This window comes from Salarias fasciatus, chromosome 23, assembly GCF_902148845.1.
Source record: "Salarias fasciatus chromosome 23, fSalaFa1.1, whole genome shotgun sequence".
NCBI lineage: Eukaryota > Metazoa > Chordata > Actinopteri > Blenniiformes > Blenniidae > Salarias > Salarias fasciatus.
The window spans coordinates 3,605,978-3,624,229 of NC_043766.1; the positions used below are offsets into that span (position 1 = coordinate 3,605,978).

General features: G+C 40.6%; 2 protein-coding genes across 2 annotated transcripts; both read left to right on the plus strand.

The window, feature by feature from the left end:
- Positions 1–496: 496 nt before the first annotated feature.
- On the plus strand, positions 497–1,756 carry gpr17 (G protein-coupled receptor 17). The gene has a single exon (XM_030082707.1). The coding sequence runs from the start codon at positions 500–502 to the stop codon at positions 1,508–1,510; it is 1,011 nt and encodes a 336-aa protein (XP_029938567.1). The 5' UTR covers positions 497–499; the 3' UTR covers positions 1,511–1,756.
- A 3,023-nt stretch (positions 1,757–4,779) lies between these two features.
- inpp5d (inositol polyphosphate-5-phosphatase D) lies at positions 4,780–17,366 on the plus strand. The gene is made up of 27 exons (XM_030082704.1): positions 4,780–5,400; positions 5,815–5,878; positions 7,702–7,837; positions 7,934–8,075; positions 9,894–10,034; positions 10,131–10,221; positions 10,306–10,383; positions 10,470–10,547; positions 10,653–10,776; positions 11,525–11,631; positions 11,704–11,806; positions 11,881–12,077; positions 12,170–12,287; positions 12,378–12,474; positions 12,739–12,877; positions 13,059–13,167; positions 13,281–13,369; positions 13,846–13,927; positions 14,018–14,107; positions 14,187–14,297; positions 14,383–14,462; positions 14,891–14,978; positions 15,066–15,212; positions 15,304–15,367; positions 15,453–15,653; positions 15,799–16,253; positions 16,326–17,366. The coding sequence occupies exons 1-27, from the start codon at positions 5,261–5,263 to the stop codon at positions 16,364–16,366; spliced, it is 3,312 nt and encodes a 1,103-aa protein (XP_029938564.1). The 5' UTR covers positions 4,780–5,260; the 3' UTR covers positions 16,367–17,366.
- Positions 17,367–18,252: the final 886 nt, after the last annotated feature.

Here is an 18,252-nt window from a genome sequence, read left to right on the forward strand (position 1 = left end):
ATTCTAACCCTTTCAGAGCAACACCCAAGGTTTCGTAAGGGTTCTGAAGTTAATGGGCCATACAGTCCAGTCTGTGGCTCGCTGGTCCTTCATTGTGTTTTAATGGCCTTCATTATGACCGTGGGAGTCACATGAGGTCACATGGGGTTCGAAAGAGGTTCACTGTGGTTGACCTTGACCCTCATTTGTTTGTCAGAGAAGAGCGAGCAGTGTTGTAAATCTAGAGGAAGTTGGTGGCAAAAAAACTTCACTTCTCTTTACATATTTTTCACCAATTCCAGTTGAAATGATGTAATTGTTTTGAGATGCCTCCGACTTGGATGTGTGAGAGCAAGAAAAACCATATTTTGTGTGTGTGTGTCTGACTGAGTTCTGAAATATCCCATAACCGAGACCCCGTCTGCAGGGTGCAGTGTGTGACCTGGAAACAGGAAGGGTGTTGAGAGGATTGTAATTCTAGTTAACTCATAACATTTCCTCTGTTTTCACAGCACTCAGAATGGAACCTACAACTGCAGCGCTGCCGTCCAACCAGTCACAGGAGAGCTGTGTGCTGCCAGACGCCACCGTGGAGAACCAGCTCTTTGGATGGTACTACATGGTGGTGTTTGTCCTGGCGCTGAGCGGCAACAGTTTGGCTCTCTGGATCTTCTCTCACCAGCGCGGGGTATCCTCCCCCGCCAACGTCTTCCTGATACATCTGGCCGTAGCCGACTTGTCCTATGTGGTTATCCTCCCGCTCAGGGGCATATACCATTTCACCGGAGGGCACTGGCCCTTTGGGGAGGTGCCCTGCAGAGTGGTGGGCTTCCTGTTTTACGTCAACATGTATGCCAGCCTTTACTTCCTCGCCTGTGTGGCCGGGGATCGCTACCTTGCTGTGGTGCACGCCGTCAGGTCGCTGAAGGTTCGCCAAGGCCGCTACGCCCACATCATCAGCTTCTCTCTGTGGCTCTTGGTGACCATCTCCATGGCGCCGCTGCTTGTTACCCATCAGACTGCACAGGTGGACAACACGACGATGTGCCTGCAGCTGTACAGGGAGAAGGCCTCGCGCAATGCGCTGATCTCGCTGACCGTGGCCTTCACGCCACCTTTCCTCGCGACCCTGTCCTTCTACCTTCTTATCATTTACAGCCTGCACCGCGGCTCCAGGCTGGAGCCGGCCCTCAAGCTGCGGGCGCTGCGCACCATCGGCCTGGTCATGCTCATCTACGTGGTTTGTTTCCTGCCTTATCACATGAGCAGGGCGACCTTCATCCTGGGCTACAACCATCCTGGCGTTTCCTGCCAGACGCGCCAAGGCCTTAGCCTGGCCAACCGCCTCACCTCCTCCCTCACCTGCCTGAACGGGGCCATGGACCCCCTGGTCTATCTGTTTGGGGCGGAGAAATTCCGCGGTACGCTCAGGCGATTGTTCTGCAAGGATAAGGGTGGGATGTCAGCGGCCACCAGTGGCGAGTTAAAGGGAACACATGAGAGCTCCATCAGCGCCAAGTCTGAGTTCTGAAGAGAAGGAATATCAAAAGGTAAAGGAAAAAAAAGATGACGTTTCCAACACAATCGTCTGAAGAAAGTGACATCAGTTCTGTGAGTAAAGGAAGTGATCTGGACCACCCTCTGAGATCTTCTGCGAGCAAGAATGCCACTTAAAGTGGACGGACACTTTTGGACCAGATTGTCAATAATCAGACAAAAAAATTGTGCTGGTTGACAATTCTCACCAAGCATCACCATCACTGCTGTCTGTATCTGAACTGTGGGTTGATCCCATTAGAGGCTTATATCAGTCCACTACGATAGACTAAAACCTAAACCCGACTGGTCACAACGTCTCCAGAGTCTGGCTGGTTAAACTGAACCGGTTCGGTCTTAATGAATGAAAACATGTAAAAAAGTACTTCACTTTTTATAAGTTAACTGCCATTATGTACTTTTAACATTTATAATCATTATTATATTGTTGACCTTTTCTGCCACTTGCTTTCATTACTATTATCGTCACTATGACTGCTATTATTGATTAACTAATCAGACTGATTCTGAGCAGTCAAGTCTAATTGTTTGTGTTCTCTGCCTGGATGACTGTTTGGCTTTGAGTTGTTGGTAACACTTTGGGATTCGCGCCACTCGAGCCTGGCCGTCTTCTTTATTTAAAGTACTAATGTTTACATGGTGGGATCAGGTTGGATCGTCACTGATTTGTCCCAGATCAGGTTCAAAATATGGACACCCGTTATTCAATATACATGTACATGGTTGGTCTTCACCACTGCATGCACCTAAGATTATCGTTATTGTTCTGTGCTGTAAGCCAAATATGACACTCTTTCTTCAGTCGATGCCACTGGTGAAACTGATTTATGACATGCTGCTGTAAATGCAGCATATTGTAGAACTTCTAGGAGTTATAATCAGTTTGGTGAATATCTAGCTTTTCCTCAGGTGTTTTCAGTATATCCAGTAGTTAGGCTAACACCACACGAGTTTTCACAGTGCTCATGAGCAAGCTAAAATGCCAAACTATGGTGCTAAGCATGTTAAATATGTTTGCACTCTTATTTTCTTTGGATTTCCATATCCTGGCGTCTCAAGGCATTCTTTTAATAATACCACGGGCTACTGTGGTTCAGTGTCTTAATTGCACAAAAGGGAGCAGATACCTTTAAACACAGACTGAACACTCTGATATTTCACAACGCAAAAAAGACGCCTCTTCTCCTTTCGGTTTAAATACAGTCTTACAATGAAGTCCATTAGAACATGTGTGTGTGTGTGTGTGTGTGTGTGTGTGTGTGTGTGTGTGAGGATATTTTTACCAGCTTCCCAGAAATTAGCTTCATCATGGTTCCTTCAACAAATAGACAATTTTACTTTCCCATTTGTTTTTGGATTGTTGCAGGCAACATTGCTTTTTGACAAAGATTAGGATCTGTCCTGATTTTCTTCAGGTTGCATTTTTGAGCTCAATGCAAAATTCTGTATTTAATTTTGAGAGATGATTCAACTGCCCTTGAGACTTTTCAAGCAAAACAGTTGTATGTGCTAATGAACAGTTTTGCTTTTGAAAGTGACGTTTGTTGCATATTCATCACATCAAACTTTTATGCCATTGTTCTCTATCATATCATTACTGCTCCTTGATGCATGTATCACATTGCATTTACTTAAAACATCCAGGCATCCATTTTCTAACCCTTTTGTCCTTCAAATGGTTGCGGGGATGCTGGAGTCAATCCCAGCTTCATGTGGGTGAGGGCGGGGTCACTGTTCTATCATGCGACAAGACTTTGGTCGCTGACAAAGAGAGTGTTTCCATTGCCAGCTTAGGAAGGCTTCAAACTAGCCTCCCTGAGGTCAAGGGCTTGCTAAATGCGAGTGACGCCACCTCTGGACTACCCCATCGACGCTGACAGCGTGCTCCAGTAAAATGAAAATCAGTACCCCACACCTCAAACTCAAACGCCTAACACAGAATGCTGGGAAATGTAAATCTGTGTCCACAATCACTTTCCTTTCTTTCTGTCCAGTCATCCTTTCACCAGTGAGCTTAGAGAAGATCTCAATGTTTCCTCGCCAGCAGATTTCTTTAGAGGAAATTTTCTTCCTGAATGATAAACTACCATTCTTAAAACTCACAGTAGACAACGATCCAGTGGGTAATATATATTGTGTGTGTGTGTGTGTGTGTGTGTGCGCGCGCGCGCGCGCGCATGCATACACTCAAACTTGTTCCAAAGTTATGTCAGTCCTGATCCTACAGTTTAGTGGAACAACATCTCGTCGACATGTCTATGAAAACATGCTCGTAGCTTCCCGCTCTGCTTTAAAAGTTTTGTAAAAGCTTTCAAAGGTTACAGGTGATGTGCGCACCAAACAGAAATTGGTCGTCTGTTGTGCTTGTTCTGACCATGTTCGACTTGAGACAAAGCCCTGAAACACATCAAACATCACATTACTTCAGGAATAGATTAGATCACACACTTTGTCTCACGTCTGTGTTTAGGAAATAATGAGACATGGCTCATTTTTAAGGGTGTGAGATCATGTTTACTTTGTGCTTGACAAATCTCCATTGTAAATATATTATTTTTTATTATACAACTTCTTAACCCAGTATTTTAAGCTTTTCTGTTGTACTGCTGTGTGCTCTGCATTTACTAAGAGACTGTCTGACAAAATGTAATCCACAAACACACATGATTTACCTTTCAAAATGTATTATTTCTTTCTTTTAATGAGTTTTGCATGTACATAGTTGTTTTTCACTTTGTAAAACTGTTAATATTCTCCACATTTTGATCTTTCTGACAAACGAGGAATTCACAATGTTGCTTGTTCTTTCTGTACTGTTAACGTCTGCTTTCATGAAAATGAGCGGAGCTGAAATGTGTAATTTCACATCCGGCCAGTGAGAGCTTTTAATAAACACGGTGAAAGGGTTAAACTATTGTAACTCTAAACCTGCAGGGGAACATGTCACCATGCAGTTTTCTTTCCACATCATGTGACCCATGTTGCGGTTTTGTGTGCAGCTTTTTTCTACTCCTCTAGTTTCTGCAAGACTTCCTGTCCATCAGAACTTGTGCTTCCTGACTACGAATATTTCAGACTATGCACTACTCATAGCTCTCCTTATTCATATGAAACAACTAAAAGCCTTTACGCACGTCAGTCTCCTGAGTGGATGTAGGTGCCTGTTTAATTCTGCGTCCAAGAGAAAGATGAATTTAGCATTAAAAATGCATGTGAAAGCCAATGAAACCTCTTGAATTGTGAGTCACACCACTTTTGATTTCCTCACTGTATTAACTAAAAGAAGTATCACTGTCAGCTTTTTCCTACTTCTCCCTTTCTGATACTTTCCAAATGGCGTGCACTAACAGTTCACGTCACAGGAGCTGAGAATTTTGTGTTGGTTAATCAGTAAAGTGAGATCTATTTCCACCGTGCAAACAAAAGTCTGCATTTCCATTTTACAGCTCTTAGGATCTGTCAGAGAGGAGGCATTGAGGCCCGCCTCTTTCACCTCTCAAATGAGGAAGTTTATAGCCGAGCCAGAAGCAGCTTCCTTTTGCAGCTTGCAGATGCAGAAGATGAACAAGCGAAATAAAGGACCTAGCGATACGCACCCAAGGAGATGAAAGTAGTCAAACAGAAAAACTAAGAGTCTGCTTTGGCTTGCAGGGATACTTTTTGTTTTTTCTCAGAGCAGGTGCAAACCTTTAGAGCTCAGGCTTTCTTGTGGGTGAGGAACAAAATGCAGAGTTTTCAGCCTTGGTACCATGGCAATATAACCCGATCCAAAGCTGAGGATCTACTTTCCAAAGCAGCGAGAGATGGAAGCTTCCTTATCCGGGCCAGTGAGTCCATACAGGGAGCATACGCCCTCTGTGTTTTGTAAGTTATTCCCTTTCAAACCTATTGCGCTGGTGATTTTTAAACAGGAATTTGTGGTGCTTGTAATGACTGATGTCACTTCAGACCTTTCTTACCATGCAACACAAGCCTTAGACTAACTTCTAATAAAAGTTGGCCTAACATGGTGTCTGTATTAAATTTTAAATTATAAATGTCAATCTTTGTACAAAATCAATAGAAGTTCATTAAAAAAAATGCTACGATGGCTTTTTTCTTTCTATTTTTTTTTTTGCAAACTACAGTGAAACACTAGTTCCCCTTTCCATATTTGCATGCTGTTACCTCAAAGCACCACCCCTTGCTTTCAGTGCATCATTTCAAACACTATTTTTAACTGATATATTGACATCATATAGCAATTATCAATTTTTGCATATGATATTTTAATCACAGATACCAGAACTGTGTGTATACATACAGAATCCTGCCAAATGAAGACAAGAAGCTCTCTGTCCAGGTGAGTGAAAGACTTAACACAAGTCGCTATGGGTGTGATGGGTTCTATTTTTATCTTCAAATGTCCTGCAACTGATGTGCAGATACCTTTTTTAAGATACTATGACATAGAAAGAAAGTTTGTATGAAAATTTGTTTACGTGCCAATCAATACCACAAACTGAAATGAAAATTTATTGACTATTCACGAAAAGTTTATTGGACAAGTCTAACATGCATCCATCTGTGGGGCTAATGGGACATGAGACAACCACAGTGAGACACACGGTCCTCCAAAAGACACAAGAGGAATAAAAATGATCAGGGTCAATTGAAAAATGAAATCAAAAGTAACAGACATTTGATAGTTGGGTTAGCCACAGGTGGGAGTGTGTGTGTGGTTGTGTGTTTGTCCTGTGATGGGCCGGAGATGTGTCCGTCGTTAGCAGGGATTGGCTCCGTGACCCTGAACGAGATCAAGCGTCATTGGGGACGCCTGGGTAGATCCATGATGTATTCCATGTATTCAACACAAAATAAAATGCAACTCCATAATTAATGTTCATTGTCAAATTGTCATTTAGTCCTGACAACAGATCTTTAATTATTTGTTACTGACTACGGATGGACCATTGACAGTGACATGATTTATTTTATAAATATAGGAAATCATTTAACTAATGGTCACTACCTGTTAGTCATTGCCAATGTCAGTTTCATTTATATAGCACATTTTAAAAGTTCTATGGCCAGCCAGAGTGCTTTGCAGTACAAAAACACACAGTACAAAGTTAAAATAGTCAAAACAGAACAAAAACAAAGCAGAGGAGAAACTCAATGTATGAAAGGGAAAACGCAAGATCCTGAGGTGACTCTGCATAAAATGAAACATTTTCAAGTTAACTGAGATAATTTCACTCTCAGTGATTATTTTTGCAACAACATATTATCAGCAGGGTTAAAGTAACTTGTCTCACTACGGTCTAATCCCAGCTCACGTTCCCTGTTAGTGAGTGAACAATCCTGTGCTTGGTGAATTCTGCTTCACAATGAGAGGAAGATGTAGGAAATGTAATTATACTTTAACACATCAGCAGATGCATGGTTAATATGTCTGTTTAGTCAACCTTATCACAAAATTAAGTTGAAGCAAATACTATATAAACACATTTACTTTGAGGATATCATTTGCCTTCGGCCTGAGAGGATATAATGAGATAAAAGAGATTATCATCAGCATATTGCTTCATACGAACATTAATCTTTGTAAATAATGGATAGCTGCCACAGTTTTGTAGTAGTGAACTTCCTCTACAAAACCTGCACAAACATCTAACTTGAGACAGATAACTTTTAATGTATGTATGTATTGTGTACTGTAAAGGCTCAATTGACAGGGAGAGCAACAGTCTTGGATTTCTTTTCAAATTGAGTAACATGATTGAGGGTGAATGTGCAATTTATGTTTGTGCCTTCTAAATACAGTATCCACTGTTATTATTGTGTTGAAATAATTTGCAATAACTGAGTAACTACTACGTTTCTATCATTATTATCAATTAGGTAAATATTAAATGAAGAAATTAAAAAAAGGAGCTGTACGAAATCCATTGAACCGGGGTTTCATCACGTGTCAGGGGAGACATTCACAAGCTGATCATGAGCATAGCAGGCTGATATGTCTAGCATTACATTGTGAAGTAAAATACTTTAATAGTCAATAAATGTATGGCTTGAAACGGTTTTTCAAAACAACAAGAACCTGTGAGATATTTTTTCTTGTTTTTTTTTTTTTGTTTTTTTGTTTATTGCCTCATGTATGATGTTTCTGCATTTGTTTTACAGGCATCTGAGGGAGTTCCCATCAGGTTCTTCTCCATGCTGCCTGAGCTGGTGGAGGCATATTACAGTCCAAACATGGGTCTGATCACAAACCTGCAGTACTCTGTCCAGAGGGAAGAGGAGGTAGACGACGAGACGGGTCAGAAACCTTTCAACTGTTTGTCAGCTTCAATATAAAACACAGCTGCTAATTTCAAAATTGCTCAAAAGTTTCAAAAATGACTTGGCTTTGCAGAGGCCAACAGTCACCGACCACAACTTCCACCGAGGAACTTCACAGCTGATGTGAAAGAAAGTGACTCCAAGACGTCTGATCAGGCCTGCAAAACTTTATCAGACATCTACGTGACCAGGCTGCAGCAAATGGATCTGTCCACGTACGGCCACCTTCACAAACACTCACATTAGAGGTTAAAATTAAGTGTGTCGTTGAGGCGGGTTTGGGCATTGCGGCTTGTAGCGTGTAGCCTGGACCCGAGCCAACCAACAGTTTGGCTCCCTAAACAATTCTGTCTAATAGCTATAACTTTACAACAGGTTAAGAATATAGAGTCTGAAAGGTTGAAAAAATTGAAAAAAAAAAAAGATCTAAAAGGATTTAAAGGCTTAAAAGGATAATAATTCAACAATTATGCCTTGGGAATTACAGAGCCATGGGACTCTCAAAGTCCATAGCAGAGTTGGGTGGGTTCAGTAAAAATAATAAATAAAATCTATGTTTTAGAGGTTAGATTAAAGAAATTAAAAAAAAAGCATGATCTCTGTGACAGATCTGACATGTCTTGCTTTGTGTTCAGTCGTCTCCCAGTGAATGCCTCAGTGGACAGCGTCACTCTTGTTGGAGAGCCACACTTGTTGCTTTATTGGTAAATGACTGACTGCTGGTCAGGGCTGGCCATCAGAGCGATGAGAAATGAAGCCACTCTGTGCAAGAAACACTGGTAAAAGAACATCAGTTTAAAAGGCTAACTATAAAAAAAAGGTAATTAATTATCTCTAATATATATATATTCATTCTATAATATATATTAAATTTTTCAAACTAATTAATTCTGACCACAGTTAATTGTGATTATTCACGTAATTTCTATTTGCATAAATCAACACACAAAATCACCAAATTTAATTCACAAAAATGTCTTTATCTGAATCTTTTAACTTAAGTGGAGCAGTTTCACTTCAGAGTCACTCAGAAATGTGGAATTTGAACCATCCAACATTTTAAAGTTGAGTTGCTGAAGGGAAGGCCAGTCCCAGTTTGTCTATCAGTGTTGAACAGTCCAAAGTGTAGTTGGCCACAGGAGGATATTTGTAACATTTTCAAGCTTCAAATTAATAATTTAATCCTCATAACTGACCTGGACTGCACAGGAATGAAAAAACAATGAACTCCCAATGACAGGAAAATTTGTTTTCAGTCTTTCTCCTTTTCTTTGAGGGAATTTCTAACCCTAAACCTAATTCTGTGATTAATTGCAATTTCAAAAAATGAGTCCTTGACAGCCCTCCATTAATTAATGGCGATTAATGTGTTTAAAAGTAACTGCTCAAATAGAAATGCTCCTGTCAAAGCTGACCCTGTCACGTAAACAGCAGCAGTCTGGAGGCCTTTCCTCGGAGCCCTGTGCCACTGTTTCTGTGGTAAATAAATTATCTTCTGTCCTGACAGAAGAGCAGAAAAGCATAATTTTCATATTTTAACCCTGACCGTAACCGTGAGAGAATTCCTTTACTGTAATTATAAATTGCATTGAAATTTAAAGTAGTAGCAGCTCTCGTGCAACAGCGCAAAGTGCAAAGAAAAGTGAGAAGATATAAATATCTGCAGGCAACTTTGAATCATTATCAATCTAAAGTTACTGGAGAAAATCCATGCATGCTCAGGGAGAACATGCAACATTGCTGTGTGTCAAGAAATACCCACTGACTGACTGTGGTGTCCTCTGATGATATTTCGGGAGTATTAATGGTGAACAGTGCAGTTATTTCAATTGTTTCACAGTCCTGATTCAAGCAAAAAAGGGAATTTTCTGTACTGTAAACTTTAAATTCTGTTAAAATTAAAAAGGAGCGAAAGCTGCAAAGCTGTGTTTGCTGAAAACCACTTTGTGGAACATCTCACAACTAGATGGGTTTATCGAGCAAAATGTTCATGACATTCCAGTGTTTGAAGCTTTCTTGTATGATATTTTCAGAATACCGGAGGAGCACAAAATGGCTATTCAAGAATACTTCAGGACTTCAGTCAGCTCGGATGCGGAACAAGTACAGATTGGTAACACCAACCTCCCTGGTCTGAAAAGACTAACAACATCAATCTGCACAAATCTAAACAGGTAGAGATTAATGGAGAAGTTAACAGAGAAACAAAGACAGGATCATCAATAACAGGGTTCACCTAAGTGTTGTTTGATCTTTATGTTGTGAATTAGTGAAATTTCCCGCATCCTGCCATCTCTGGAGGTCTTCCACAGGACTTTGGACCAACAGATCTCTGCGGGAATGGGACAGTTTCCTAAACAAGTTGGCAGTGTTCCTAAGTTTTTGCAGTATTGTCAGGTTACTCTGCATGCTTGTCTGATTGCATTTTCTGTTTTTTCTTTTCAGATATTTGGTGAGTCAGGTCAGTCTATATCCTACAGACTAGAGCACCTCACGAAACTGCTCTATTCAATAGAAGACAAGGTAAAGTACCGCTCTGTTGTATGGACAATCTTTATACATAAATAAAAGAAAAAAGACTGAAATTATGAAATTCTTTCTTTTTTCAGACTAGAAGCTCAGTTTTTGAGTGTATTGGATATGAAGGAGGTCACAGGAAATCTCTCTTGCCTGTTGTTACTTTTGAGGTGAAGTTATTTTATCACACAACAGTAAAAGAAGCAACAAAGCAAAAACGCCTACATTCAATGCACAAAGGCTTTGACTGATTAATTCTCATCTTTCACTGAAAGGTCAAGCAGGACTCTCTCGGTATTTCAACCAAGATGTTCCTGAAAGTGGATGTTGAAAGTGGAAAACTGTACTTCAAAAAGTCAAAAGATGGGCCTGAAGATAAATATTTTGTTCACAACAAAAGTAAGAGATCATTATTATCATTATTTTGTTTGTTTGCATTACCATTCAGTCAGTTGTTCGTCATTGCTGAACTCCCTTCTGGATTAAATCTGAATCCCACTGTAATCCAGTGACGCCGGACACCAATGAGAGAAAACCTCAGACATTGTTTTTGTCTTATTAACTAACGGCTCGGTTCAGCCTGAGTTATTTCAGAATTTAATGTACCTCTTCTCTTGTAACGTTAAGTATGAAAAAACAGCAATAACAACAAGACAAGTCCTTATTCTGCGTGGATCAATATTTTCAGTCTGATTTGCAGTAAAATTCTTTCATAATTTAAAACATATCTATTTATTTGCCCAGTAAATCTTGAGGAAAATAGTAACTAGGTTGTTTTTTTCGTACGATGATTTCCTATGAAGAAGCTGCATTATTTCCAATATTATTTCATTTCAGTTATAAGACACTTTATAATTCTGATATACTGCTTGTAGCATTATGGCAATTATTTCAGTTATACAACAAATTAATATATCTTTACAACAAAGACAGAAATTCAGATAAGCTTCTTAAAGGTTGCTAAACATGCTAATGCATAAAATAAATGTTTGACTTAAACCTATGATACTAAAGTAACTTAAGCATCGTTTAAGTATTTTGAGGTCGGGCAAATGAATTTTCAAAACATATCACCAGCTCTTTTTATTGGAGTCTTTCTATCATTGATGCTGTTCACATTACTCAGTATAACGTTAATGTTTTTCAGTCCTGCAGTTGGTCAAATCTCAGAAAATGCTCACCAAGCTTGTCATTGTCCTGGAGACGGAGAAGGAGAAGATACTGCGAAAGGAATTTGTGTTTGATGACACCAAGGTAATCATTGCTTTAGTTCTTTAGTTTTGAGTAGTTCTAGAGAATTAATCTGCTTTTACATTGCAACTCTAGAAAAGAGAGGGGTGCTGTCAGCTGCTTCAACTCATGAAAAACAAACACACGGAGAAGCCAGAGCCGGACATGATCACAGTGTTTATCGGCACCTGGAATATGGGTAACAGCTTAGAACCTGAAAATATAAACGTGTTCACTGGTGGATTGTTTGAAAACTGATCCGCACACTTGCAGGCAATGCTGGACCTCCCCACAACATCAACTCGTGGTTTCAGTGTAAGGGCCAAGGGAAGACCCAGGACGACACCGCCAATCACATTCCACATGATCTTTACGTCATCGGGACGCAGGAGGACCCTTTGGGAGAGAGGGAGTGGGCAGACACAGTGAAAGGTGTCCTGAGGAACATCACGAACATCAGCTTCAAACAAGTGAGTACATGTGATTAAAACAAAATGCAAAATGATAATACGTTCAGGTTACACTTGTGGAGCAGTAACACATCAAATCGCCACACATGCAGGTGGCCATTCAGACGCTTTGGAACATTAGGATCATGGTTCTGGCCAAGCCTGAGCATGAAAACAGGATCTCACACGTTTGCTCGGACAGCGTGAAGACGGGGATTGCCAACACTCTGGGTGAGCACTTCTGTTTCTCTCCCTCCAAACCTTTCCTGTGATCCCTTGTGAAACTTTTCTGGACTGTTCACTGTGGTTTTTAACTCGTAGGAAACAAGGGAGCGGTGGGAGTTTCCTTCATGTTCAATGGAACATCTTTTGGCTTTGTCAACAGTCACTTGACTTCTGGAAGCGAGAAGACACTCAAGTGAGCGTCGGCCATCACATTCAATAAATAACGCCAAGCGGAAACACATTTTGAACTATGTCAGGTGTATCTATTTATGGATTAGAACAGTGTTTCACATTTCTGTATGTGTGTGTGTGTGTGTGTGTGTGTGTGTGTGTGCTTGCATGTATACATGTTTTAATAATTGATTCTTTATTCTTTTTGTCAAAGTGTATAGAAAAGTAAATTAAATTTCTTCAGTAAACTTTGAAATTTTCCCAATCGTTTCTCTTGTACTTGCAGGCGTAATCAAAACTACATAAACATCCTACGATTTCTGAATCTGGGAGATAAGAAGCTCAACCCGTTCGACATCACTCATCGCTTCACACACCTCTTCTGGTTCGGAGATCTGAACTACCGCGTTGATTACCCATCGTCGGTAAGTCACGAGTGCTCCTGACACTGCTCGATCTGTGCGGACTCGCTCTCGCCTCAGGTACCCGGCAGTGCTTGTTGCTCAGCGATCGGAGCATGAAAGGACGCGCTGACTGTTCCGTGTCTGGGCTCTCAGCTGCCAGCAGCCAGGAACAGTCACTACTGTGCGTGGTTTCCCTTTACAGGAAGCTGAGAACATTGTGACAAAGATCAATAAGCAGCAGTACCAGGAACTCCTCGGCAGAGACCAACTCACCATGGAGAGGAATGAGGAGAAGGTCTTCTTGCACTTCGGTGAGCGTTGGGGAATAAGAATGCTCACTTCCACTCAGCAGATGTATCTCACTCCATACTGTCCTTCTATGAGTGATTATCTGCATAAGTTCTTCTCTGTTCATTCATTACAGATGAAGAGGAAATCACATTTGCGCCTACCTATCGCTTTGAACGAGACACCCGAGAGAAGTATGCCTACACAAAGGCCAAAGCCACAGGGGTAAGCGCATATTTAGTCAGACGCTCGTTCGCCATGTTGCCCCTGGCAAATCTAAACTTGGCTGAAAAGTAGTCGCCAACATATTATCTCTTGACTGGACTCAGACCAGCAGCTTGGCTGGAAGAGCGGGTCATTGCTATGTCAGAAGGTTGCAGGTTTAATTCCCTATCTGTCCTCATGTCGAAGTGTCCCTGAGCAAGACACCGGACCGCCTTGCATGGCAGCTGTCTCCGATGGCGTGTGATTGGTTGAAAGTGCTTTGGAGTGGGAAAGTGCAGCATGAGTGAAATCCTTCAGTCTGGCCACTCACATTCTGGTGTTTCAAACAAAAATACCACAAACATAACTGCTGCGTACAAATAAACATTGATCCATTGATTGATTTCAACTTCAGTTTATTTGAGACTCTTTGTACCTTTGTCTATGAAAAGTGCTGTGCTTACAATCCATGTATGTGATGAATTTAATTCTTACAGACAAAATATAATCTGCCCTCCTGGTGTGACCGTGTTTTGCGGAAGTCATACCCTCTGGTGCACGTTGTCTGCCAGGCTTATGGTGAGAAATCCCTTTTTGAATCTGTCTTGCAGGTATTTATTTTCACAATAGTACAATGGTTTACTGTAGCAATTCCTTTTTTTTCTACAGGATGTACCAACGACATCATGACAAGTGACCACTCGCCAGTTTTTGCCTCTTTTGAAGTCGGCGTTTCCTCGCAGTTTGTTTCCAAACAAGGTTTGATCATTCGCCAGTTAACCTCAGCACATGCGTACCAGGTTGTAGACTGATTTTTCTCCTTTTTCTTGTTAATCAGACCCAAACAGTGCACCTGAAGGTGCAATACAAATCATGAACTGTGTGGCCAATCTGATGACGAAATCAAAGACCAAATTTTTCATTGAATTCCACTCCAGCTGCCTGGAGAGTAAGTTTAGCTGTTTTCATATTGTATATCTCACTGGGTTGTGTTTCAAATGTGCTGATATAGTCAAAACAATTATGTCCACCAGAAACTGTGAAGACTTCTGAGGGAGAGAACACTGAACACTCCACAGGATCGATCAAAGTTTGGTTTGGCAACCAGGTCACGGTAGGTCTGACGGGATGAAGCGTACTTTTTGTTTTTTCGGTTTTTCGTGGTCTTTTTCAACATCACAAAAGCTACAAGATAAATCATTAAAGTATTATAATTGTTATTGTTTGTATATCTGGATGTGCTTCAGCTGTCATTTCTGTCATGTTTAATCTTTTTCGGTCTGTGTTAATTATCATATTCGCCAGATTGTGTATGTTATAACCCAAATCACTTCAGTGTCTGCAGTCCCGCACAGTGTTCGAGTGAAGCAGTTTTTCTTTTCATTTTTTTTCAGTCATACACAGAGTTACGACTGTTATGTTATATATCATGATGTTGGATTCAAAACCACGAGAATCCTTATTTTAAAGATGCACCCTTTGGTGGAGACTTGGCTGTGAAATAAATTATTCATCCATTGCCTACTTTTTTTGTTTTTAAAGCTCACGCCGATCATCTCGGACCCCGAGTACCTGTTAGATCAGCACCTCCTCATCTGTGTCAAGTCAACAGACTGTGACGAGTGTTACGGTAATATGCGGACAAGCAACTCGCCACGCAAAAAAACTGTACTTAGCTGAACGGTGCTTGTGGATTTCTGGTGTATTATTTCTAAAGGTGAGGGGTGTGTTGCCTTGCGAGCCGCTCAGTCCTGCTACACAGAGTTTCAAATCACGCTGACTTACCATGGCGAGAAAACCGGCACTTTAACTGGGGGAATCCAGCTCCGCACCTCTGAAGGCAAACTAACTGAAAAGCTATATGGTGAGAATGGGGGGAAGATCATTACTTGAAAAAAACTTTTTTTTTTTTTTTTTAACTTGTGTTTTCAATCTTCTTTTCACTCTACTTTCAGATTTCATCAAAGTTGAAAGGGATGACACTGTCACCTCAAAGGGCAAAAGTGGAGACCCGAGCAAGTGAGGCCTTATCTTTAGATATATTTTTAGAAATACCTTGTGTGTGTGCGTTTGGGTGATATTTTTCTTCTCCTGTGCTTTCCAGGTTTTCAGTCACCCATGCACACGATATCTCAAACCCAAGTTACATGGGATTGCCATTCAAAGGTGGAAAAGGGACAGATAAAGGTTGGAGTTACAGCATGCCCCCACAAAACCAATCCACTGTGCAGCATGTGGGGAAAGAGTCCAAGAAGAGTGGCTACGATGTGGGAGCACGCGGTGCCGCGGGAAAAGCTGGAGCTGTGTGAGTGTGTGTTTTTTCTGCACAGTGACTTTAGTTTCAGTTCCATTTCAGTAAAATACTGATATAAGAATACCAGAACACCTGTACCTGATGTGACTCAGTAGAATATGAAATCAAATCTTCATCAAGCAATGTCTGTCTGTAGGGTTGAAGACACAAAGTCATCAGAGATGTTTGACAATCCCCTGTATGGCTCAATGGCAAAGCCTCACGGACGGCCGAAGGACCCTGACTTTACACAGAAGGACCATCTAGTAACCCCAGATCAACAGTTTCCAACCAAAGGGGCAGATGGGGACCTTGATCGCCCTCCTGTGCCCACTCCACGCAACCGCTCCTTCACCTACTCCGAGAACAAATCCCAGCCTCCGACTGCTGTCAACCTCCACCCTTCAACTCACAAGAAATTGGTCGTCCCCTCATGGTCAGATGGAGCGATGATCCCACAGAGCCGACCTCCTTTACCCGCTAAGTCCCGCCCAGGTGGGCCCGAGTCGCAGACCCCCAAACCCAGGGAGAGAGACTACAGAGACAGCTCGGAACTCCCCAGCAAGCACAGACCACCAGCAAGACCAGGTCAACCTCAGCCCCCCAAAGAAGGTGAAAAACACCCTCAGATTTACCCCAAATATAATTCATATAGGATGTTTACTTAATCTTTTCTTTGTTCAGTGCATCCAGAACCTCCCAAGATGGGCCGTTCCGTGAAGTGAGACGGCAGTGATGTCCAGCAGTGACCGTACAGCTTCTTGCTCTGCATTTTCCATGGAAATATAGGACGCTGTTATGTTTGTTCTTACATGTGAAAGAGACTCGTGCATTTGACGCTCAACCCACTCACTCATGCAACACATGCCTTTTCTCAAGCTAACCTGCAGTTTTTGGCTCAATCTTGAACTTTGTGTTTCACATTAAAAAAAAAAGTTATTTTACCACTTAGGATATAGAGATAACTCAATAAGTAATGTGTCACTTTGAAACTTTCAGACTGAAGATGATATTCAATCGCTATTTATTGCCAGCAGCTGTCATACCTGTTATACTCAGTTTTATCGGATAACATCTTACATTGTTATATTTTGTTAGTTTTCATTCAGACTTTTCATTCCAAAACAGAGTGTTTACTGTGATTTCTTCTTAAAAATTACAATGAAGAAGACATGCTAAGAAATTATTCTTATTTTCTTTTGTCAACGTTATAATTTCTTCTTGCTTTTTCTTTCAACCTGTCTTCCTGAGGCAAGTGTTACTCAAGCTTTAAATGAATGTTGTATCATCTGTAGAATATGTCCTAATCAGATGGTTGTAATCTGAATGATCATTAATCTGTAATATTGCATGAATTGAGTCAATGAGCATTTGTCTGCATGTGCACATATAGACGTTGCCCCCCCCACACCCACCCACCCACACACACACACACACACACACACACACACACACACCTTACACTAGGCTAAAGTCCAAAGGATGTTTTCGTTTTGACTCTGCCAATACATTCCCTGTCCACTGTTACATTATTGAATGAATGATTACTACACAGTATTATAATTATATTGTTGCACAGACTCATGATAAGTTTTAATAACTATACATTGAATGTCTCAATAAAGCCAAGAATCCAAGTTTATTGAGTTGTCAATGTCAGTGTCAGTGCCAGCTTTATTTCTATAGCACATTTACAACTTAAAAGCCCAAAGTGCTTCACAATAATAACAAAAAATAGAACAATATAAATACAACAATAAAACACTACAAATAACATGAAAAGGAAGAAAAACATCCATTAAAAATTAAAGCAGTGACTACAGTGAATGCTCAGCTCAACCCGTTGAACGCCAAAGAGAAAAGATAACTCTTTAATAAAGTTTACTGAGTTTGCAATTTTTACCGGACATTCTGTTGAAAACTGCATGTGAAACTTTGACGAAAGGACACTCTTGGGTAAAAACTGGCGCTGCATCACTCTAGTCATTTGCCTCCATCTGCTGCTGAAATAGAGAATTGCATGCAAATTGATCCCTACACTACTGTTTCTTCATGAAAGGAATACTGCTTATGTAAAGCACTGGGACAGCAATGTGCCCTTGTGTAGCTGCAAAGGAAAAGGAGGTTTAGTTATTTGCTACTAAATGAAAAGAGAGGTTGCATATCTGAAAGAAAGATATAGTGCATGTAAGACAAATGATAGCAATAATTAGAAAGTGAAGCCAAGAGTACCTTCCTGCAGTTGTTATATGTTTTACTATTATTATTATTATTATTATTATTATTATTATTATTATTATTACTGGGGGCAGCCCAAGACAAACATTCAGTCATGTTTCTAATGTAACCAGACTAATTGACCTATGTGAAAAACTGTAAAAAGTTCTTTGACACTTTCATTGTTTTTCAGATATTTTGAATAGACAGGAGTGTTTCATGAGCTTTAAACAGAATCATTTTCTCTTTTTTTGAAAATCCAATTAATTGTAAAATTCAAACATTTAATGATTTTTAGTGTTCACATAATGTTTTCTATCTAGTAATACTGAACAAAGCCAAGCATTCAACCAAGAATCGTTCAAAACATTTATTTGTATTTTTTTCTTTGTAA

Excerpts from the sequence above, each read along its gene's own strand:
- gpr17 (XM_030082707.1), top strand. The coding sequence starts at position 500 with ATGGAACCTACAACTGCAGCGCTGCCGTCCAACCAGTCACAGGAGAGC.
- inpp5d (XM_030082704.1), top strand. The coding sequence starts at position 5,261 with ATGCAGAGTTTTCAGCCTTGGTACCATGGCAATATAACCCGATCCAAA. Across the intron at positions 14,979-15,065 it reads AGACTGTGACGAGTGTTACG|GTGAGGGGTGTGTTGCCTTG; the intron begins GTAATATGCGGA and ends TTATTTCTAAAG. Across the intron at positions 15,368-15,452 it reads AAAAGTGGAGACCCGAGCAA|GTTTTCAGTCACCCATGCAC; the intron begins GTGAGGCCTTAT and ends TGTGCTTTCCAG.